This window comes from Spodoptera frugiperda, chromosome 25, assembly GCF_023101765.2.
Source record: "Spodoptera frugiperda isolate SF20-4 chromosome 25, AGI-APGP_CSIRO_Sfru_2.0, whole genome shotgun sequence".
Lineage (NCBI taxonomy): Eukaryota > Metazoa > Arthropoda > Insecta > Lepidoptera > Noctuidae > Spodoptera > Spodoptera frugiperda.
Genome location: NC_064236.1, coordinates 14,696,090 through 14,721,213, shown reverse-complemented (window position 1 = coordinate 14,721,213; position 25,124 = coordinate 14,696,090). Strand labels below are relative to the sequence as shown.

The 25,124-nt window shown below is 34.3% G+C and overlaps 1 protein-coding gene across 2 annotated transcripts in view; it reads right to left on the bottom strand.

Moving 5' to 3' along the window:
* Positions 1–257: 257 nt before the first annotated feature.
* The window catches only part of LOC118270869 (protein apterous), a 103,646-nt gene continuing 78,779 nt past the window's right edge, over positions 258–25,124 (bottom strand). The window contains exons 5-6 of one of the 2 annotated variants that reach the window (XM_035586767.2): positions 14,908–15,110; positions 258–3,257 (exon numbers count right to left, since the gene is read on the bottom strand). In XM_035586767.2, coding sequence (XP_035442660.2) covers positions 3,051–3,257; positions 14,908–15,110 — 410 coding nt within the window. In that variant the 3' untranslated portion in view covers positions 258–3,050. The remainder of the gene's footprint in view (positions 3,258–14,907; positions 15,111–25,124) is intronic. The other variant, XM_035586689.2, reaches the window with a different exon arrangement.

Sequence of the window (25,124 nt, the reverse complement as noted above, 5' to 3'; positions counted from 1 at the left end):
GATTTTACTTCACTTGTACTTAGTGTTAAAGTCCACTATTTCAATAGACGGTTGACATTTTAACCGACTTAAAAAAATTGGTTCTTTAATTTGACCTGTATGTATGTATGTTTGTGCAATTATCTCGTTTGGCTTTGGCTGAACTAATGTGATTCGGTTTTCAGCAGAGATTTCAGACTTTGTACTTTATGCCATGTAGCTATAGTACTGTACGTATTGAAAGATAAAGGGATTGTCTATAAATAAAACGTACTAAATAAAGTTGAATATTTTTTTATTTAACAGATTTTTATAACTTTTAGTCACAGGAATTTCGTTTTAAAATTAAAACCGTTGCCGAAATATTGCCAAATATTATGTTATTGTGGACTAAGAACTCTATAAGTATAATTAAAAATCGATTATGTTTGACACTACTCATACTTTTAATGAAGAACATTATTGTTTCAGCTACTAGTATTATTTATATATTATGTTGATTATTTATTATAATGTAATTTAAATCTATACAAGGAACTAAAAGTGCGTTAACTCAGCCGGAATTTAACTTAACAAGTAATGCTTAGAACTACTTAAAAGACAGTAGGAATATTGTAAAATGTAATTTCTAAACAAAATGTTTAACTGTAAATCATTGAAGATTTTAAATAATATTTTGCCGGCTAATAAATTTATCTATGACTATGCTAGGCTAGGTAATAATTATTATAACTATGGAAAAACATTCACATTCAGTTTATGTTACCTAACTAAAGACTAAAACTTAAACTAAATTAAATATAAATTGTCAATAAATAAATAGTAATATATTATTAACCAAACTTTTTCTGTTGGTTCAAGGAACCGGATTACAGAACGATAATTAATAAAAAATAACAGAAAACCAACATCAGTATGATCGTTCGTTTTCAAACATCTTATAGTCTATACACTTATTTATTTTTACAACAATTTATAAACGACAGTCGATTCGATTTTATGCGATTATTCGTTCATAGTTTCATATACACAGATTCAGTAGTGTGTATGATCGAATACAAGTCTTTCATCATTCAAATCTAAGTACATCAGAAAGGATAAAACGTTAAATTAATCGTTATAATTATGGTACTATGGACTATGAATCGTTAAAAAATTATTTACAGCGCTCATAGGTACTATCCGATAATAATTTATGTATATTGTAGTCATGTTTATTTACAAAGCAAAATAGTAATAATGCGACATTTTTTTTAATCCGAAACAATCGTGTTTTTGCTTTTACAAAAAACTAATTATAAACTCAATAATAAATGCGAGTATCTGGGAATCTTCAGTTAACGCAATTATGTATGTGTTTGTTGACTCGCAGCCAATATGCAGGAAAAGAGCATTGTTCAATGTTCCCAATACGATAAACTTAGTGGAATGCATGCTTTTTGAATTGGCTAGACGCAACTGTCCATTGATAAATTATAATACACACAATATTTTTTATTACACCATACTGTCAGAACAAAAATATTCCAACTCATTTCTGTTCGGTATACTTCATATTTTTAAGATATTTACACCAAAAACAATTCTGTAATTATTATTATCATTCAACTTCTATTACTTACAATCTTGATATACAATAATTTAACAAATACACTGCACAGGAGACATATTACGAGTTGTTTGTTTGTAGAAAAATAACGTCTTTTCACAGTATTTTCACTTCTAGCAATAACTGTATTTCACTAACACACTGATTCATCATTTTATTGACACTGCTCTTAAAAGAGTTGCTGTGTATCATCTATACGTTCATGTCTGTCAACTACTTGTTCGGGAATTCGTTCATGAAACATTTGAGAGTTTTGTTCGCAAACAGATTGTTGAGGTTCAACGAAAACTGAGGGCTGGGGGGTTAAGCCATAAAGAGGCTGATTATTCTGCCAATTAGAAAATTGTTGACCTTCGTTTTGCTGAGCATTACCTACACTAGGATCTTGAAAAATTCGACTAAAATCTATCTGGGCGGGTGAAGAAGTATTTGTCAATTGGTCTCGTAAGTATTGCTGCCTAATGGCGACTGCTTCATAAGTTGCGTCATACATGGGATTGTAAGAATTTGACTCAACATCAGATTGTACTTGATGGTATGGATAATGAACTTGCTGGTATTGGACTGGACGTTGGTTCAACCTGAAGTCTCGATTTACTACAGCTTGCCTTCGCGAAATATCTTCAGAAAATTGATTATAAGTAGGTCTCAGTGGAATGGATTGAATATTAGATTGATCATAAATGGGTTCTTGTGGTGTCGGGTTTATAATAGGCTGTTGTGATCTTATCTGTCCAAAATCAGAATTTGCCATAGCTTGTCTTGACAAATTGTCAGGAATTTGCTCATATGTTGGTAGTGGGGGATAATGGAATTGTTGAACAGCATTTTGGGGACGTTGGTCCTGAACTGAAAATTGTGGAATTTGATGTCTCGGCCTAACATGAAACTGTTGCTGCCATGGAGTTTGGGTTATTTGTGGGAAATATTCATTACCTTGTCCTATCATCGCTGATTCAGGATTAGGCTGAGATGAAGAATTGTCATAAAAGTGAGGTCTTTGCTCATTATAACTAGTCTGATAACTTTGGAGATTATTCTGTCGAATTGTAGATGGAAATGATTGCTCCTGAGTGGGTTGCAGAAAATGTTGCCAGCCAGGATTATTATTACCAAAAGTAGAAGCATTTACATTAGGTGTTGCAAAAGAAGTTTGACTCCACGTAAAAGGATCTTCTGTTGATTCTAAAGTTTCATCTGTTTGCACATAACTCTGATATCGTGAAAGTCCTGAAGGACCTGGATGTGGAGTAGATTGTTGATGGGAATAAATTCGACGAACAAGTAGTTCTGAAACATGTCTGTTTTGATTGTCTATTGTTATCGTTTGTCTTCTCTGTCTTGATTGTTGTCGTAACAGGATTTGCCTCGTGGGAGGCAGCTGGCACACCCCTCCGCATAGTGCGGCTTGGCGTACCACACGGATTAAGGTTTATGGCGCTCATAAGGCGCTCGATGAAGGCTAGGGGCAATCCATAGAGTTCGGGCTCGGAGGGCCTCCCATTACGCTGTAGGGTGGGCTGTGAGGTGGCAGCGACTGAATCGACCCCATCTGACCGTGGTAGAGGTCCATTTCCAGTGACGCATCGGGGGAGCATTTGTCGGAGAGCTTGCCCTCCTGTTTTGTGACCATCCTCCGCCATTTGGCCCGGGCATTTTGGAACCAAACCTGAGAACAAAAATATGACTATTGGTATGTGGAAGTACGAAAAATAACGCTAGCAAGCGCGTAGCTTCGCAAAATAAATATATCTGTCGCAGAGAAAAAGTCTCAGCGCGTTCCAAATTTTGTGGCGGTCGGTCCTGGCTTCCGTCCGACTGCATTGCACGCGGAAGCTGGATTCCTGACCGTCTTGTTTTTGTGGCACGTGATTGCGTTCTTGCCCACCGTTGAGCGTTCCGAAGAGCAGATATAATCTGTAATTAGCAAGTTCTTCGGCCAATGCGTGACTGTTTGAGCATCGCGTCGCAGGCACAACATTCTGATGCATTGGTACTTGTACTAAATATGCTTACGAAGGAAAAGCGGATGAGATACGGTTTATGACGATCATATTTATAAACCTCGACGATTTGGTCAACTTTATCCGAAGTTGTATAATGTTCACGTTGAGGATTCAGCAAAGACGGCGCAAGAGCGCGCGAATCTAGCGACCAATCACGCGCGGCCGCGCATTGGCCCCGCCCCCCACGTCATGGCGGCCGATGTTGCCTTACGCCAAATTTAGATGCTCGTTTCTTTCTTGGCCCTGAAGTGGCGATCGACTGGTGATTGTACAGAAAAAGCGAAAAGTTCAATAACTTTGGGATTAGTTACCTACGTGATAAGGTATACAAAAATTTATTTAAGAAAAAGAATGGTAGTGCATTGGCAATTTTCAAATTTCACTTGCAATACGTTATGAAATCTGTTATGTTTAATCAATATATTTTGTAAAATACGATTAGGTAGACCAAATGCATGGTGAGATAGTGATTTTCTATAAACACACAAAATCTAAGTTGAAAAAAACTAAATAATTTTGTGTCAACTAAAATGAGTAAATTATTAAATGTGGGTTTGTACAAATAATTTTTCACAGCAGTCTACAAACTTCTGTTGTGACTAATCGTTGAGTCCGCCCGAGACCTGCCCCTCGAATAGTGATGTGATTTAGGTGACTCGATAACGAAACTGAGAAGACATTATCTTCTTTTTCTTCTTTTTTAAGTAATTAGTGATAAAATAATATTATTTCTTATGATCAAACAATTTTTAAAAGGTATAGGTAAAGTACTTTTTATACGAATCATTTATAAAAATTAAGAAATTAATGTCATACCAATTAACCGAGCAAGTAAGATGATCATTTTAGTATCGGTAATTAACGAGGGATTGTTTGTAATAAATTAGATGAATTAATAATTTACAGGTCCATCTAACTAAGTGCATGTCACTTGGCAAAGGAAACGTCTTAAGAAATTTGTTTGTCATTTAATATTGTTGATTTAAATACCTTCAAGTTATACTCGTGAGAATTAAATTGCAAATTTGGGTATGAAATTAGCCGATCGAAATTCGGCGCTAAGCTTCAATAAAAAAAAGTACTATTCTATGAGTTATATTTCGTATGTATCTATTATACAAGTTTTATAAAAAAATATTTTACTTTACCTAGTTACTTAAAAGAGTAACACAATAAAAATATCGAACTAGGCAATCGCAATCAAATATCGAATGGAAAAAGTCGATATTTTGTTATCGACATCGTCCAACACTAGTTTAGAGAATGAGCTGGGAGGATTGATGACTGCGCGTTGTCACGAAGAGATAAAGCCATCTAGGTGGTCCGTAGAAAGTAGAAACATGCTGCGCAGCGAATGACAATGTTCTACGATGTACCATTGACACTTCAATCTATTCTGGCTACCAGTCTATTAGCTACCGATATAGTTGTGCAACTAGAAGTTCCAACACTTTCGCCTGCATTAATAATGTCCTTGTTCCACTGTATTAAGTTTCAGTTTGCTTAACTGATAATTTGATGAACGGGTATTGTTCCAAATGGAATAGATCAGTAAAGGAAGGAGTATCTAAGTGTATCTATATATAATATTTGGATTAACAATCTAATTATGATCTCTTTAACAGAACTTTAAATGGGACATAGCATACCGACTTATTTATATTTCACAATATTGTAAATTCAAATAAACAACGATTGCGAAGAAGTAAAATAAAATATAAAATATTCTGCTAACAGCATGAACATTTTGAAAATATTTTCTCATATTGTCTTTGAACGTGTCTCGTTTATGTAGTCACAGTTTGAATATAAAAGGTTCCTGTTCGAGTAGTGATTGGTGCATGAGTGGAAGCAAGCAGAACATTTTAGAAGAAGTAATTTAAGAGAATGTGCACAATACAACGATGAAAAACAATAACAGCTTGTAAAATGACCCCAATCTATTTTATTTATTTTCAACTCTATTGGTTTTAATTTAACGTCGAAAATCTACAGGGGAAATTTAATAAAAATGTATAGGTTGATGTGCTATCGACTTTACCATCTCTATCACATACGTACGAGGCAAAGGCCAAAACACGACACGCTATTCTCGCTCACATTTCGAATAAATAAGCACTACTTCGGACACATCATTAGTTATACCGTCACGCACGACTGCCAAACGAAAATAACTTTTACCAACCAACACACAAGACTCAATATGTTCCACCCAACAACGCTTTAAGACAATTGAAAATATTCATGCGAGTAATTTTTCAGCGGTTGAGTGTTAACGATGTATATTTTTTTATTTATTTAAGAGCGTATTTCGATTTTTTGCTCAATGATGCGAATGATTTATGGTCAATGAAAAATTGGATTGTCAGATTTTTGAGATACATATATCTATGTCGAAACTGAGATTGAGATGTTTTTCGTGAATAATATGTTCTTGCTGAAGTTTTTAGTGAACGAGAGAAATTATGTTATAAATTATGTTGTAATGTTTTTGTATGTGGAATTCTACGTTGCATTTCAAGTTTCAAGTGACGTCGGGGGAGCGCAGTCAACGAGTGGGACTTAAAACGATGCACGAGGTATCTTTGCTTTCGTACAAATCTGAAGGGTACACTTTCGAGTATTTTCATAACAACGAAAAACTAATGTTTACGTGCGAAATATGAACATTTATTTAAGCAAAAAACATTCTAGATTGCAATGTTGTTTGCACAATCAATCAATATAATATACCTCAATAATCTTTAATGAAAAATATACGGTTAAAAAGGCAATCCATTAGAGACAAAAACATGAATAAATATTTCAAAACAAAGATTTTTCTTTGCATTTTTACGTTGCTCTTCTAGCTAGTGAAGAGCTTATAAATATATTATATGTGTGTGTGTGGTAGCTAAATGCTAGGGAATACAACAGTGGAACTATTTGTCATTCAGATACGATCTACCGCGGTACGGTAGCTGCTGCCAGACATTGACTGAATGATCTTGAACAGTATTTATAACCCGTGTTTGTACCTACTGTTGTTGAAGTTATGTTAAATAATATCAGAATGTGTTGAATCTCTATACTTTAACGATGATCGAACATTTCGTCCGGCAGCCGAGACGTGAGTGAGAACTTTTGTTAGAAATCTACGTTTGGATCTACATAGGTATCGCGAATGCTGTGCTATGAAATATGAAGGCTTTTGTTTGGGAAATGTGCGCTACAATAACCATTATTCTTACGTAGAAGCCACTAACGTTATGGAAAATTTCAATTAATGTCCCGTTTTATCCAAAGTGTTTTTAAAACTGTCACCAACGACATGAAATCGAATAAACCCTCACCCCTAAACACAAAGTCCGAGTTCACACAACGCAATACATTACGAAACAATACAGCAACAAAGTTGCCAACAAAAAAAAGAAAGTTGCCGAAAGTCAACAGTGAAACAATTACTACAAAAGCGCTCCACCCTATCGGTGTTTGATGTCTCATTCGGCGTCACAGCCCATTACTCTAACCGCTGCGCAATGACACCGATGCTTGCAAATTGCCCCCTCGTACCCTAGAACAAATGAGACGAAATTATGGGCATTAAGCACCAGTTCACACGACGCCGCGCTTCAATACACGGGCAAATGCAATTAATTGACGTCTGTGTTGCTTTCATTTTTTGGCTTAGAACGAGTTCGGTTGGTCATTTTCGTCATATTTTTAAATTTACTTCGCAAAAATATGTTCTGTAGTATTGCTAAAAAATTGACAAATATTTCAGAGAATAAGACATGTCTAGTCTTTTGAACTTGGCCTTTTAGTAGGTAATTAAGATCTGTAATTGATGTTTACTATTAAGACTAAAGTTGCCCGCAACAGTTTATCGCAACTGAGCTCTTGCCCCGTCTGATCTCAAACTTCAGATGACTGATTGCAGACATTTCATGGGCCAACACTACGCAAGTAATTGAACGGTAGACGCAAATTAAGTCATTTTGTCACGTCACTGTAACAGAACGATTGTAATAAAGTCGTTTCAATATTAATGTTCGTAATATGTCTCGTGAATTCTAAGCCAGATGTGGGATACTGAACTCACTATTATTGTAAACTGTTTGAAACAATTGTACTCGTAATGCGTTCCAAATGAACACCAGCTGCTTGACCGCATGCAAAAATAACCTCTAATAGAGTACCCATGCTATGTCAACTATGTAAATACTTGCTCCTATTTCAGTCCAATACATAAAGCTCTTATACATACTATGTGTATACATCGGCATAGCGGCCCGGTTCCGCTTTTTAGACCGCAAATTAGAACCGCCCCACGCTCATTTGTCTACTATCTTATTACCACATCTACAAGTGTTAATTTTTAATTTATGATCCAACGTTCAATTAAAACTGCGTAAAAGAAAGCCCTAATGGCGACGCAAATAGCACTTGAGTGTAACAAATATTTAATAACTATTAAAAGGTGTTAATTTTACGTGAAAGGTTGTAATTACAAAAAGTGTTTAATAAGTCTAATGCAAATACGAAACTTTATAACACATACAAATTAGTATGTTTGTTGCCAAACAAATCAGTCATAATTTCAAATTAACTGAAGAAAATCAAACACACCGGTCTACTTACACAAACGATTGATAATTTACCAATTTACACCCTATTTAATTAGGTACCTTCTGTGTAAGTAAAATGCCGCATAAGGACCTCTAATAAATATTTGAACGATCAAAGCGAGTCGCATTCCGCGTATGTAAATAAAAACTGTAGAAATGTGATTAATAGTCCCGTTTTCCTTAAATAAATAATATTTGAATAAATTAAGTAGGGAGAGGCACGTCCGCTCTGTGCGACTTCGCGCGCCCAAATGACAAATGGATGTCTTTTGAACGTACAGCGGAAATTATCTGCCCAACGGAGCGTCGCTGAGCGCGCCTGTACTAATTACTAGACTGTTTGATTTGATCTTATTTGTGTGTAGAATTTTTAACTTTAATACCGAGTATTAAAGTTTAAAGTTGTATGTGGGAATTTGCTTATTATTGTCACAAAATGTACTTAGAAAGTAAAATTATACGCGGTCCAACGTCAAGGTGTGACCATCCGATACTAATTGCGAGGGTTGTGAGCCATCGCCTTTGCCCGGGATATTTGTGTGCCGTTAAGAAGCATCTTTATAGTGTTCGAAATCATGGCATGAAAACGTTTTAAAAATAGCAACGTGTAATTAATTTTTGTGAGATCGGGAAGAAGTGCCGCTATACATCACTAGACGTTTTGCTTTTTCATATCGAATATATCTTCAATGGTTGTTAAATAAATAAAACCACTCGTGCAGGGTTATTTATTTTGAAATAAACAAATAATGTTGCGCGCTATGCTCATTTCAATTTTATTTTGCAGTATTTCTACTTTTGCGGGCAAAGTAAATGTTAGTTTACGTACTTTCCGAGCTGAATAAATGGGAAATTAATATTTCATTTTAATGTTAAATATCATTCTGTATCTATAAATTATAAGAGAAATTAAAAATATGTCATTTAAAAATCGAACAGTCGAGTACAGAACCCGTTAAAAATAAAAATAACCAATAAGGTTTTATTGGAAATCGACTAATTAATCGATTGAGATAAATTTAAATGTCGATTAAACACGGTAGCTATGTGAATTGATCACACAATAAAGAGAACAGGGAAAGGCACTTTTTCAGTCGACTAATTACGTCTGTGCTACTTGAACAGTTGAACTCGAGTCATTTTTCAGAACGAAGAAGAAAAAAAAGGAGAGTGGAGTGACAAATCACGTAATTGCGGACGCAAGGAGAGATATATGGCGTGGTTTGTTCTAAATGCGCCTGCGCCGCGGTTCGGGTGACAGTGCGTCTATATATTATGGGGGCGCCCGAGGCAATTAGACGGCGGCCAGCGCACCTGTTGTGAGTGCCGTTTAAAAATATTGTTCAAATTATATTCACGCGGAACACTGAAACAATTTTGCGTTTCCGTGAAATGCAACATTTACATTTACAATAACGACTTGATACGGAAATCTTAAAAGCTTGCATTGCATTGAAATGAAATCGTGATTCCATTGTTGTAGGTCAGATATGAAAGGTTTTCCACGAAGCTTTGTTTTATATCTGACTATCGTTTCAGTGGTAGGTAATGTATCGACAAGTCAACAATGGATTTCACAGATATGAATCGTTCATTGTGTTTAATGGATGTGCGGTACGTTCTCCAATACACACGAACACATCGAGAGTACTACTTTCTCAACTTTGACTGAACTAAATGGAAGCCATTCATAAAGACTTTTCAAAGATTGTTTAAAACGCCACACTCTTTAGGCTGAAACTTCAAGTACGCGGCAGCGACGCGGCAAACACCACCCGAACATAGAAAGCGGTAAAACTGAGGGGCAACTCTCCAATCCGCTGCATCTCTCCTCCAAAGGTGGACTCAAATGCCAGCCTTTGAGGTCTTTGCCAACTTTAATTGCACCACATTCTTATGTACACAGCAATAAGGTTCATATTCGTCATCAAAAGCAATTAGTCTCGTAATTCTCGTAAATAACTTGAGAGGTGAGAGACATAAATCTTTTGGTTTCAGCCCCTCGCGTCGTGTTTTATTTAGGGATAGCTGAAAATGCTTAGCTTTTTATGCTGCGGCATTGCGCCATCGACAGCGGTTTTTATGAGTTTATTGGTGCCTATAATTCTTTGATGCCGTTTCTTGTGATTGAATTGAGTTGTAAAGACCTTTGGGGTACGTCAATTGAACAAGTGAGTGAATAAGTCTCCCGATATAGCAGTGCAATAAAACGAAAATGACCTAGTCTAGTCATTAAACGGTTAATTAAAATTTTAAATCGAGTTTCTTAAATCCTTTGGTGCCTCTCGAATTGTTGTTTGTCGTCATAAGCCAGAAAAATGTGCAACCACAGAGTTAAGAACTATCGAGTAATAAAAACAAAATAGATTTTAAAGCGACGATATGAAGTTGGGAAAAGGTAAAACAAAACACTTATCCGCAGGAGCGTACAGCCGAAAGTGCGACGAGGCGCAAAAACGAATAAGATATTATCTTCACAGTATGGCGACGACGACTCGAAAGCTTTTTGCTGGAAAAAAATCTCGATCAATATTCGAGGGGAAGGGGGGCCTTTCGCATAATTGGTTGACTGGATATATTTATGCTGCTGATATCGAAATCGGGTCGGCTACGATAAAGACAGGTTGCTATATACAGTCAGAGACTAACAAAACATTTGGGAGAGCTTACTGTTTTTATGAAGATCCAAATAAGGGCCAAGTATATTACTTGGGCTTACTTTGTTCGAAATTGAACACGTCAGTAAAACCTATACAAGCTTGATTTAAACAGTGGATTATGTATGTAACTAAATCAATAAATCATTAGATACTCCTGTCACAACAATAGCGCTTGAGGGCTGAAATGCCAACACAGTCATGGCAGATAAACGTCAAACCTATCAGTATCAGCTATTCCATTGTATAATAATATGTATATATAACAATATAATACAATACATTTCCTTGCTTCCACGAATATAAGAGATACTAATTTGATTGTGTGATAAATGTCATTAGAATTTGACAGATGACATCTTGACAGCTGAATGTAAACAGTGACATGTAACAGATCTGATGCTATCACTTCGAAGCTAACACTAAACCATCAACGCTGAACAATGAATGTATCAGATTCCATGTTAGACGCCGGCTTTATGACGTTTAAATCATAGGTAAACCGACTTTGTGCATTCATACACAAGGTTACTTTTCCTACAAGCAAAATTTTGAAAATTCTGACGGATTAGATATTCATATAACAAGCTTTACTGGGTACGTCACAACAGAGAATAGCAAATAGGAAATCTCAGTTAATTGCGATTCTAATACCTTTGTGCTACTATTTTTGCTACTGGCAATATAATAACAAATGACACCTGGCAACATTGGAACGGACTGTCAACAAACAGCCAATCAAAAGCCTGGACGGCAGCGATGGCGATGACGTTCCTTTGTCTGTCAATCACATTTTTGAGTACCATAACTGACATGAGTGTAGACACATAGACACCAAAGTGAATTTCGTTGATAAAAAAGTCTCTCTTGCAAAAATATATTTTTTTACGGAAATCTCAATAGGGTTGAAAATCGTTTACAAAGTCCCACTATTTCAAAGGTACCTATAGACGAAATCTGTGAATGGCAATTGCTGGGAAAGCAAAATGGTTATATCAGTTCTGCGTATTCAATAAGCTCCATCTGATAAAAAATATTATCGATCCGTCGCGTATGGGGCCACTGAAGCACAAATATTGACAAATGAATCAAGAAATCAATAAATTATTGGCGATTAATGGAAGAAATATCTACAAAACAGAAGTAGATACTTAAGACACAACTGTATAAAATCTTTTATCTCTATTAATAGCTAATATGTATTAAATTACACGCTGCTATAAGAATTAAATCTAATCAATATAAAAATCTATATTTACTTATTTATCGAGCAAAAAAACGGATTTGGAATTAAGAAGCACCACTCCTTCAAACCAGTCATTTACACAAACAAAAACTACACCAATTCGGTACCTACTGTTAGGGTATGACGTCACGAGCGCACGTGTTGCTTAAGAATTTTTTCGAGGTACCTGAGTAATTGCGGGAACAAAGGGTAGCGCTTTGTCGAGCCCTACATTAAAGTGCCGCTATGGTAAACAAATTAAATGCAATATACAGTGTTAAATGCGAAGACGAACCGACGTGTACTCTTCTACTTATAATCTCAGTTCAAAGGCGGCTGGCCACTCGGTCTTGTGCGCGGTAAACAACACGTAAAACACTGATTCCTACAATTCTACGCGCCCAACTAACATCGCTACCTCGCACAACTATGTCTCCTGTTCCACGATTTAAATAAACATTTTCTACTTGTATTTATTTCATACTATCTCATTCATGCACTCAATGTTTGCCGTCTTTATCGGAATCGCAACTCCACTCCGAATGTACCTATAAGCATCTTTTTATATGGAACAAAACGTTGATAAATATTAAAGAAAATTAAGTGCAACGATAATACAGGCTGTTTACATTTGGAAAGTCGGTTAAATGATATATGAAAGTATCCCCGCGCGGTCCAATAACAAAAGCACAATTTATTTTTAACAATTACCAACATTTTTCGAGCCGAGCGTGAACTGCGAAATACGCTTTTGATCATTCAATCGACATTTCTCCTTTCACTTTTGTTCATTAGGTTGAAGTTCGGTTTCACAAAATTCCCAACTTACCTGGCAACATTGATTATAGCGGTCAATAATAACGCCACAATTACCATTGCGAGATGTGTAATTTTGTGCTTGCAACACGCAATTTCTGTGAAACCAATCATGTTGACATCCTTGTCATGAGGTAAATCACGAAGACATTTTATCATAAGCTTACCTTATCTTCTGTCCTGCCGAAGAGGGAACATAAATTGTAACAAATTAGGCATGATATAGTTTAGATACTTACCTTGGCGACCTCTGTAAGAAATACAGTTATTAGAAATTGTAAAGAAACACCTAGTGTTTCAAATTTTCGAACGTTCGTATATAAGTTTATCAGTTTATAAATTAAAACAAGTCAGTAATACCAGTCGTCAGCCGTCAAAACGAGTGATGATAAAAAAACGGATGATGAAAACGAATAAATAAAATTCAACTTATAAAACACTCGCAATGCAAAATGTTGATAAGTCGATACTGAGCAAAGCGACGCGGTATCGGGACTACATTAAATTCGCATTAGCTTTCAACTACCGGTTTGTTTAAGACTTATTTTATGCGTTTGACACACTTGAGTTCTGGTTTGAGTCACTGCTGTATTGTAACTCACATACTAGCACCTCTATATACGTACGTATACATATACTGTCACTTGTGATGTCGCAACAAGATAAAATCATCTTTGTGTGTCAATTAAACTTTTGAAAATTACATTTTTCTGACCGTCCCTGGATTTAACGAGGTTTAAACGAGCCTTTAAATATTTTTCGAAGCTGTTTTGGTTTAAAGAATGCATTAAAACTAACGATTTTCATTACGCTCACCCAAACAGAGCTATAACGTTTAATTTCATTAAAATATGCTGATTAATCCCGAAATCGTAATGTTATTCACGCCTATAGGTCTCGTCTGTCGGATTTTAGTGAAGTTTTAGAACTTCATTTTAATAAACGAACGATTAAAGTTTAACATTTGAGACTAATGGCAACTTTACACTGCTTACGTACTTTGATTGATAATAATAAAATTCAGAAACCTTTTTTATGTCTTCACCTCATTTAAATAATCATAATTTTGTTTGTTCATGTAATAAATAACAGAAATTTATTTGAGACATGGAAGCTCGTTTCATGTGTTCTTTCCATGTTAAATGGACTAGTGTTGTGCATTTTTAGTGGATATGGAAAATAATTAGGGAATTAATTATGGGGCTTAACGGGCCGGGTTTATTTGCATAGATTTTAAAGAAAGTTACATCCGACATCGGAACTTTTGTAAATGTAGAAGTGAACATTCCGAAGCAGGTATCTTATCTCGAATATTGGTTGTAATCATACTCAAGCATATTTTAACGTCTTGATCAGTATGCTAATGAGGCGGCTACCTACGCGTGAAATAACACCTCTCGATTTGTAAAGTTCCGAATATAAAATCGATACTATATTACCGATACTATCGATTACATTGTACCCGTTGAATAATTTTGAAAAGTGTTGTTTGTTTAGATCAAAGTTGTTGTGAATTGATTAAGATGCAATAATGATTTATGTTTTTGTTTTGTGGAGTAACACAAGTGTATCAAGAAGCATAAAACAAAATCTTCGATTACAATTTTTTTAGCGACGTTTTGGTAAATAGGTATCAAAATTATTTCAAAGACAATAATTTTGATGGAATAATGAACAAAACAGTAAATAAATATTAAAACAATCGTCTGAGCAACCAAACTTTGACATACACAAATAAAAACATTAAAAAGAGTTTAAATTCTTTCAACAACATGCAAATACTCGTTGCCTTTTCGACGTGATAGCACTGATCAGTCATGGCTAATGTTAATCCAACCAATCTGTGAAATTTCTATAACCGATTTTCCACTCTAAAATTTTGTATTACAGTCGAAAATCTATCGAAGATGTTTCACGATATATTAAGTTATACTTGATACACTAACGTCAGTACTGCATAGAGTTGAAAGAATGGGCAGCAAAAGTGTTAATTAGAAACGTATATTACCTGGAGGACTCGCTTAGGAAGGCCTGTCTTCTGACTGAGTTGCTTCAAATCTTTAGCATCTGGATTGTGGTTGATGGCGAAATACGACTTCATTGTTCTCAACTGGTGGTGCTTAAAGCTGGTACGCATCCGCTTGGTGCGCGAAGATGAACCCAGACCAGCGCCGCCCCGGAACCCCATATCCAAATACTCCGGGTTGAGATCTGATTGAGCAATAGTTACACTGCTAAATACCAAATTTGTGCACAATAACACTTTATATAAGGTTCATATTCAATCTATTTACCTAAGTAAACCGTAAATAGATTTGTGTCCTCCAAAAATAATTAAAATTAATCAATTGAAAGTCAAAAATCTGCCAACAGGGATAGTTAAACAAGGAACAAGGGTTCGTTGTTTAAATTTCTCTGTGGACATTAAAAAAACATAGACAGGTAATGTTAGCACACAAATAATTAGCTTTAGCTGTTAACACATTGAAACAAAAACGAATTATTAACAACATTAAAGTCGTTCGCATCGCATAATTCGCAAAACACATGTTGCATCTACATACAGTTATGTAAGTGTAGCAGAAAAACTCGATCGGCAACTATCAATATACGAAATTATCGTAATTTGTTTTTATATCTGCTCAGTGCATGATAATGCCAATATTTACATGTTTATATTTAATTATGTTAATTGTTATTGTCTGTATTACGGTCGTAAACGGCTATAAAGATAATTTTGTATGGAAAAAGTATATTATGTATATACAATACATTTATATATCCGCGTAATGCTTGCATTCTCATAAATTTATTTGACTAGAATTTACTCAGTGACAATGTACGCACTCTTTAATTGGCTGTCTGTGTTACAACTAAAACGATTTTTCAGTCAAATTACGTTTTTATTAACTAATCTAAATAAGATAGCACTCGTTACAACATTTTATGAGACGTAACAATAATTTATTCACAAACCCTCCCATCACTTTACAATCTACATCCAAACTATTTGGATACTTTTATAAATCTGAAATCCGCGATATACAAGTGAAAGGCACTGTTACATAAACAACTTAACACAAGGGGAGTAAAGGACGAGAAAACAGAACAAAATGTCTAAAATATTCCAACTGCAACCAAACGCGGCGAAACTCAAACAAAGGACGTAAAAATCAAAGAATCGTCAATCATTAGCGTCGTGCTAGTCCACCATGTTATTTCATAAAACGCGGACGCCCTTAATTTTCTAAAAATAATACAAAAGTCATCGGACTAAAAAACCTTTGAGCTGCTCAAACAACCTTTGAGCTTCGCCATAGGAGCGTGACCCAAGCGAGATTCGATTTTCATTCCGTCCTATGATTGAAAGCGTCTACCCTCTCTCAATATTTTAACACCTGCACGAAAAATTCTATTCACATCGGAATTGAAAACGTATCAAAAAACGAATGCATATACAAATCTAGAAGTTCAATTTGCGCGGTCTTTCAAGTCCGGCGTCAAACCGGGTCCGCTCAAAATCCGCACGCATGGCAGGCCTACAGTCATAAATCGATCGTAACACGCACGCCGCATTGTTTTCCGTTACAATACGAACCGTGACGTCCCCGTGACGGAGCCGGCACGGTGCCGCGACTTCGTTTTAACGACCGATAAATGCTGCTAATAAATAAACCGAAACTTACTGCGATGTTTACAGAAACGCTTTGAGATTTGCGGTTAAGGGTATCGGACAGCGCGCCAGCGAACCAAACCAGTATTAGCGACAATCGTGGATTTGGCAATACATTAAGTATAATTGTCGCGGAATTACGACGAGCGATAGTGGTAACCGTTGTGATTGATACAGAATAATTTAATTTGTAAACAACTCGGATGTCAGTTTGTACGTAATCTTATCTGACCAAGTTACGGTATTTTGCGAGCGTTATTCTGTATCGTATGTCGATACATTTTGTTTTTCGTCAACTTTGATACCGAACTGACAAGTGACAATTAGTCAAGAATTCCTGTGAACGCTCCAAAATAACCTTTGCATAATTACTTTTGAAGTGAACTAGGAGCTGTCTGTGAGAGTCCAACAAAGAATTTTCGACCTACAGCGGTACGTCATGAATTTCATTTTGGAATGGTAAAACATCTTAGTACCTATCGCAAAAAAGTTTTATGTCCTACTAATAATAATATGTGGTATAATATAATAATGCTATATCAGAAAAGAGCACATTTTATAACATTGTGTACGTGTATAGAATGGACGTTTTACCGAGAGTTGCTAGCATTTTGCATGCCGAATACTGAGAGGGTGATACACAGTGGCATGTAGTCCGTTCAGCGAATTTAATTGACAGAGCCATGTTCAAAGGCTTTTGTGAATTAAAAGTTTAACATTGCATATTTTCATCCCGGAATTGCAAATGAAGTTACAAGGAAACCTGGTTAGTCGATGAAAAAATAAAGAGTTTAATAGTGAATAGAAAATTATATTAAAAAGTGCATTTTTTAATTTTACATCATCAATTTCCTTAATAACAGTTAGTTAACTTTATAGAGAGTAATTGATGAAGTACTTTTATAAAAGCACTCTTGCTGTAATATGAAAATGTTTTATCGTACGTTGAAAAACTTATTCCTTTGATCGAAGTACCTAGTACTTTGAAATCAAAGACTAAATTACTTTCTTAATCAATTCATCTGCACTGTGTGCAGTGTTGCAATATTCAATTATATATTTTATTAATTTTCTAACAACCTTTGAGAAGTTTTCTCCAAGTTTAATTTTATTTATTTTATTTTAGATTTCTCTCTAAACGAGTTTTTAATGGCGACTTCTACACTACTCGATTGGTTTGAAAAAATATCGTTTAATGTAAACAGTCGTTGAACAGCGTAGCGAAGCTACGAATAGCAGCTTTGAGAATTGCTTAGCGTTAAAAAGATTTTTCTTTTTTAAGTTTTCTACTGATTTTTGTAATTTTGTGTTTGATTTTTCTTAGCGTAGAAAACGTGCTTACCGAACAGCTAGCTGTTCTAAAACTAAACAAACTATCTAAATTAGTCAGTCGGTTCTAGAACCGACTGAATCTAAATTAGTCAATCGATTCTAGAACCGACTGACTAATTTAGATAGTTTGTTTTTAAGCTTCCAATAAAGCATTAATTGCAAAAGGGATTTTTTACTGTCTAGATCAGAATTCGCATGCAAAGGATAATTGTTTCCTTTATGTGCAAAAGGTTACACAAAAATGTATTTCCTTTTCATGTTCAGTTTTCAGTTGATATTTTTGATTTTTCTTTGCTATCGCTTTTATGTTTTAATGAAGATTTTAAACGAAAACCTTTGTGATCAAATTTTTCATTCGATTTTTTACAGGATTTATGTATACAAAATCGTCTTTTTTCCTTACCATACCTACCCAACTTCAGTACGGTAAAGCAAAACATACGGTTCTTTGATTTCTAAAACGGATAAAAAGAATTATCGTTAAAAATTTAACTTACTATAATTACCGAAAAATAATATTTCATTGAACGACCATGCGACATTTATCTGCATGGCCAGTACGAAAACACGTAATACCAACCGTCATTTACATTCAAATATCGAATGACATTCTGACTTTAATACTTCGAAATTCAAAATTGACAATTTATTTATTTTTAACCGCAAGTGTGCGTTCCGAAGTCGGAACAATTAGCGTGTAAGTAATTATGCGGGGGCCCGTAGCCGCGACATAATGGCCGCGACCGATACGTAAAACGAACCGCGTACCAACGCACCGTGCAGTTTTCCATTTCTTAAAATGCAAACTGTTATGTTTGGAGCCGAATGTTATATGTAATGTTATTTTTACGTATTTGGTGTACATACTTTTCAGGGACTTAGTAGCTTATAGAGTATTTAGTTTTTAATTTACCTACATAAAATACGTTAAAATTTGTTTTCTAGTATGGTTCTTGTTTCCCCATTATGTTTCTTGATAATAAAAATTAACACTAAATTTAAATTCCTGCTTACCCTACAACGCGTAAGCGAACATAAAAACACACAATTCACACTGATCGTGCGATGCGCAGCGTTGACGCCCGTCCTGTGTTTGTTCGACATGATTTACTCCACAACCACTGATAACTCCCACCAATCAAGGAAGACCTCTCAAAAACTATGTCAACACCCTTCTTCACCATAAATGTGTTTTAACAAGGGGAGCGAGGAAGGTCAAGCTATGCTGGTTGGTCCAACGCAGCCTGAGGCGTTCGTGCTCCAAGTTGATGATACGGTCTCCGCAAACAGAAAGTGAGACATGCAATTTTTTTAAGTCCTCAGATGTTAGGGAAACGGCATTATAATTTAAGAACAAAATCTACGCGTAAAATCTTTGACTTTAGAATGAGAAAATTAAAATGCAACTCTTGACATGACATTTCGTGAAATTCGGGAAATTAATATCATTTAGGCAACAAATACCATCACGCAATAGTAAAGTAATAAAATATGTTTCTAGAGTAAACAGCAGTTATTCAACAGTTGAACGGCGGCAACTCTCAAAGCTCAGATGGCGTGTTAAGGTTAAACATGAACAGCAACGCGTCGGGTTAACAATTGTGCATTATAATGACGGGTTCTCAACTCACTACCAGATCAGGACCATAATAACACACGCAATTTTTAAACCCCCAGTAATGTTAGTAATTGCTACCAAAACGACCCGTCTAAAAAACAGTACTAAGAAAAAAATCTTCAAAGTAAAAAGAAACATTTTCACTTCTGCAAATATCTTTGAAAAACAAAAAAAAACACTCACTAAATTAAAACAATAACAATCTCAACCCATAAATCTGACCAATCACAAAACGGATCTAGTGATGTACCTACCATCTGACACGTCAACTATCGATAAACATCGACACAAAACGTCGCGTCTTGAAAGAAGACGTTATTAATAGATTGAGACACAAAATTGTGAAGATAACGCAGGTCGAAAAAAAAAAACAAAAAATACCGGGTGGGTTATAAAAAGAATTGTGATATCATAAATCGTACGTACCATTCATGTTTTTAAGGCCGAAAGAAAAAAAAGGAGATTTCCTTAACGATAACACTTCGTCCGGTGGCCACATTTTTTTTGTAATAGCAAAAACGAAACGCCGAAGTGGTTGACCGCGGTAATGAAGGTAATAGGTATGTTTCTTTATGACAGAATTATTGTTTTTATTAATTCGGCTCTGGAGCTATGAAATTGAATAATAAGTTGTGAGCTGTAACAGTAATTATTACATTTTTATTGTTTACAGTTCTAGTTAGCGCGAATTCCCACCAGATAGATTATTACTTGAGTTGTCATGTGCAAAATTACGTTATCCTATTTGTAGAAGCTTGCTAATCTAAAAGTTAAGGTACTTTTTATTAAATTAATAAAAAAATAAAAATCGGCCCGGGTACGATGCTCCAAAAATATAACACAATCAAAACTAATAATTGTTACTATAAAAATATAGCAAAAACAAGGTGGCAACAATTTCATTTCAAAAACTACGGAGGAAGCCATACAACTGCATCTTTACAAACAGCGTCTTTAAAACTTTTAGAGAGAATCTAAAATAAACTGTTATTAAAATTACTTTCGTTCTATTTATAGATGATTAATTCTTCTTACGGATTCGTAGTCTTAATATTGAATATATTTCGGACCTTTTTTTCAGAGACCTGTAGGTTTCTAGTAATATCAATAATTGAGAAGCTCAGACATGATCGTAGACAGAAAGGTACTTTATTATTTCATTACTTTAATAAGTCTTTAGTAGAGGCCTAATGGCACTTATACCATTTTCAAATAAGGAGGAACTATTTTTTTTTTTTTGTATAAAAAATGTAATACTTTACAGTATGAGCTCTAAAAGAAAAAATAAAATTTAATTAAACCATTTGGTTCAGATTACCGGCTCCTTAAGAACATTTTAGCACATTCCGAATGTACAGTTCAGGCGAAAATTTCGGTAAATACAAACAAAATTTAAGTGAAAATAATTATAGCCTCACGCAACTGACCTTAAAATCTTAAAGGGTCTACATTGAGAAAGTCTATAAGATAGGAATCTTATGCTTAAATATTTTTCGAGTCGTCGCCACGATTAAAAATGTAAAATTATTAAATTCGTCGGCGTTATGTGTCGTATCGCATAACATAGCTACGGGGGGTGCTACCGGGGACTGTATATCATACGACAGACCAGTCTCATGTTATTAGTACTAAAACTTTGGAGTTATATCGAGACGATAGATATCAAACGTACGTTTGTACATTGATATCACGACGAAATATTTAAATGTTTATGAGATAGTGAGGAGCGTAGTTACAAAATGTTAATTTTAATGTCTTTAGTTTTTAGCTGGCGTTTCAACTGTGTATTTTCGAGTTATGAAAATTGAGAGAAATATTTGGTTAAAATTATTGTATATATGAGCTTAACGTGCACTGTGATACAATATACTTTTTTAAATTTATTTATCGACATTATCAATCATACGTGTCGGACTTGTTTCCTCGTGAAATGAACTTTTTTTTGCTACCACTGTGAATACACGTTTATGTGAAAATATGTAAAAAAAAATGATTTATTGTAAAATTAATGTATGTCATATAATTGATAATACTAATATAAGTCAGAATTTAAACTATGATTGGTTTGCACTTTCAGAAAAGTACAGTGTTCTTATGAATATAAGAACAATACAAACTCTGGGTTCATAAGAGTATAACATAATTTTATCGTAGAGTTTACACAGCTCTAATAAAATTTCATCGACAAAGGCATTGTCGCTTCACTATGGAACACGGCACCCTACGGGCTAAACAAAAATTTTATGAGCACATTGCTTTTAATGTGTCCACGAATGTATTTTTATATAGGTATTGGCATAAATTAACGTTATAAAATTGTTTTCATGTAAAAAAATAGAAAAAAAATACATTATAAAGTGAGTGACCGCGTTGCGATCAAAAAAAATATCCACGTTTCCTTCTTTTTCAGTTAACAATAAAACAATGCAAACTTTATGAATGAAACTGTATGAAATAAAATATTCTAATGTATATTTTTTATGTTATTATATACTTAGCTAGATTATTTAATTATGCACGATTACTGTCAGTTTCCGGAGTTATACGAATATAAGAATAAGACCTGTACATTGGTGTTGCTCTAAGTAAATATGGTACCTATTTATTTTTTTACTTCAATATAAACAGTTTCTGCTGGCTTTCTTTACTAGGTGACTGAATTAGTGAACGAGGGGACGGCACGTGTAAGCTGCAGTAGTTAGTAGTTAGTTATTATTCTTTTTAGATTTATTCTACATTGACGTCAGACAGTTAAGAGCTGAATAATATTATTTTATACTTTAATTTAACTTTATATTTGTAACTAACCAAAAATTAAACCAAAATCAAAAAAATGTACCTAAATATATATTCAACCAAGCCAAGAACATTGCAACCAAGACTGAAGACTGAAGAGGTGGTCTTAGAGTAAATTTTCTTGGTTTAATCAGACGCGCAAAAATCATACTAATATAACTTTACAATAAGGACTTTATTTGCCTCAGCATTAGTTCTATAATTACTAATGTAATCCAAAAACATCTTCAAAATAGAACCTAATCGTGCACCAGCATTAGTACATTAAATGTCTACACACCCAAAACTCCAAACAAAATCGATCTTCACAAAAGGAATGAAACAAAAGTACCCTAAACTCATTCACATCTTGAAACAAAACAAAAAATAAACAAATAAAGTGAACATCTTAGTTTTATACCGAAAATTTCTTAATTCGTCCTCGGCCCCGCTATAAATTACTGATTCAATAATGTTAGTGTTGCCACCTATACAGATGTCCGAGTAGAGATAACCACGGTAACGCCGGTAACAAAATGTACACGGATCTCACATTAGGAGAATGACGTACAGCGTACACTGTGAGTCTTTGTAAAGTGCACATATCGGAAGGAAATCTGTGCTTCTTTTTGTTGAAGGAAAAGAAAATACTTGGAGAAAATGTAATTGGATAAAAATTGTATTTATTTCTAGAAAACTCCAATTAAAGCTTTTTAATTGTAGGTAGTTTTTCACTAAATTTTGTCTGCAAAGGATGCTTTATTTTTTCAATCTACAATATGAAGTGTGTACAGCAATAGGCAATTTATTGTAAAAGATTCACTGTTTGTTAATAATATAACAAACAGTGAATCTTTTACATAAAATAATATACAATTTATAAAAAGAGCAGGATTATAACAAACAGTGAATCTTTTACATAAAATAATATACAATTTATAAAAAGAGCAGGATTATTTTTGACATTTAATACTAGTCCAAAATATAATTACCTTAATATGTGCAGTTCATAATGTCTCACATTGTACCTATACGTCGAACGTATCTAACCTCTCTCCTCTCTATAAAGTGGTCAAAGCTTTTTAAAATGAAAAATCATTTTTATTTTAATGACAAATGTATTTTTTATGATTTTTTCCTTTGATTACCGTCTTTGGTCTGGTGATTGGCGTTAGTGCTATTTCAATTACCGTGTCCGCAAAATGGTTAATATATTTTTCTTTTAGTACATTTTCATGTTGAATTTTGTTTGATGTAGTTTTACCTTCAAAGCTTTGATTAAAAAATGCTATGATAAGGCAATATGCCTTAGGAGTAGACAGATATATAACAGTACTTTTAAATTCATATAAAATTGTTCCTTTCTTTGGGTGTATAGATTAACGCAATTCATATCAATTTAGGAGAGCCCTTGTAACAATATTGTAATATAAAAATTGCTGCATTGTTTTAATTATTACGAACAGTATTGCAATATGTTTAACATGAACACCTATTACATATCAACACCAAAACGATAAGAAGTTCCCAAACCACCGTAATATACAAACAACTTAAAATATATTTATATATTCCTTAATCGATTAAACTAAACAAATAAATATAAATAACATTACAGCCGGTTATAATCGGTTAAAACTGAATTATAATATTTTATTTGTTTATATTTATATTCGTTTTTTGCATCACATATAACATGGCTTTTGCATCGAGCCAAGAAATTGGAATAGGCGATCGGCTTTAAACACAATATTAGCGTGAACATTTTAAATAAAACTTGAACGTTCCGAATGTAAATAAAACATAATAATGTTTGAACAATATAAATTTGCCACCGAACAATAAAATTGAATTCATGCTGATCTGGACTTGAAAGAAAAACAGAGTTTAATGGCAGTCTCGTAGGACAGAAGGGCTCTGAACTATCACACTACGAAACATGATATTTTATATCAAATACATTATTGTTACGCACGATTGCGAACTATAGAAATACAATAGCCGTTTCGAAAGTTTAAAGAGTTTTATTAGCTTATTATAATAATATAATAAAATCGTTATTATTTATTCGTAAATTGTTCAAGTTCACGTGAAGTTTTACGTGTGGAGTGTACGACAATAAAAACTTAATAGAGGAGAGTGGGCATATACACAAACCTTACTTCTGGCTTCCCAGACGTGCTTACTGACTGTAATGACAGTTATGGCCATAAACGAGAACACGGGCGCCTATTATAGTTCCCTTTAAGTTCATTGTTTATTTAAATAATATGTAATAAAATGTGATTGTGTCCTCCAAGATCGAATTGTTCGAATACAATAATTTTATAAATTGCAATCAGATATTGTTACATTTAACTTGTAGCAGCACAATATTCTATTTGTTTTAATGTTCTTCTTGTTTTGATAAAGTACATTTCAATTGCATTGCAGAGCATAACCTCTTGAAATTGAATGATACAGTTATTATGATAAAACATAAATAAATAAATGTTGTTCGGAACAATAGTTGTATGATTCGTAATGAGCCTTTTGTTTCTGGATTACACTGTATTTACCCTAATTGGAAAGCCGCACACGGGCTGAAAGTTCACTCGCGATGAATGATGAATGCGAAAATTCAATCTCAATATTTTTCAGATGATTGTCCGTATAACCACTATACACACTAAATACACCGAGAGCAAAATACAAGTATTTGTTTGCAACATGATTACTAAAATATTTCCCGTCATCGCGAACACACGCATACATAAATGATATAAGCATACACAGAAGCTATAACAATCGGCAACAACTTTTCCTTTTCTCAAATGGAAACCGACCA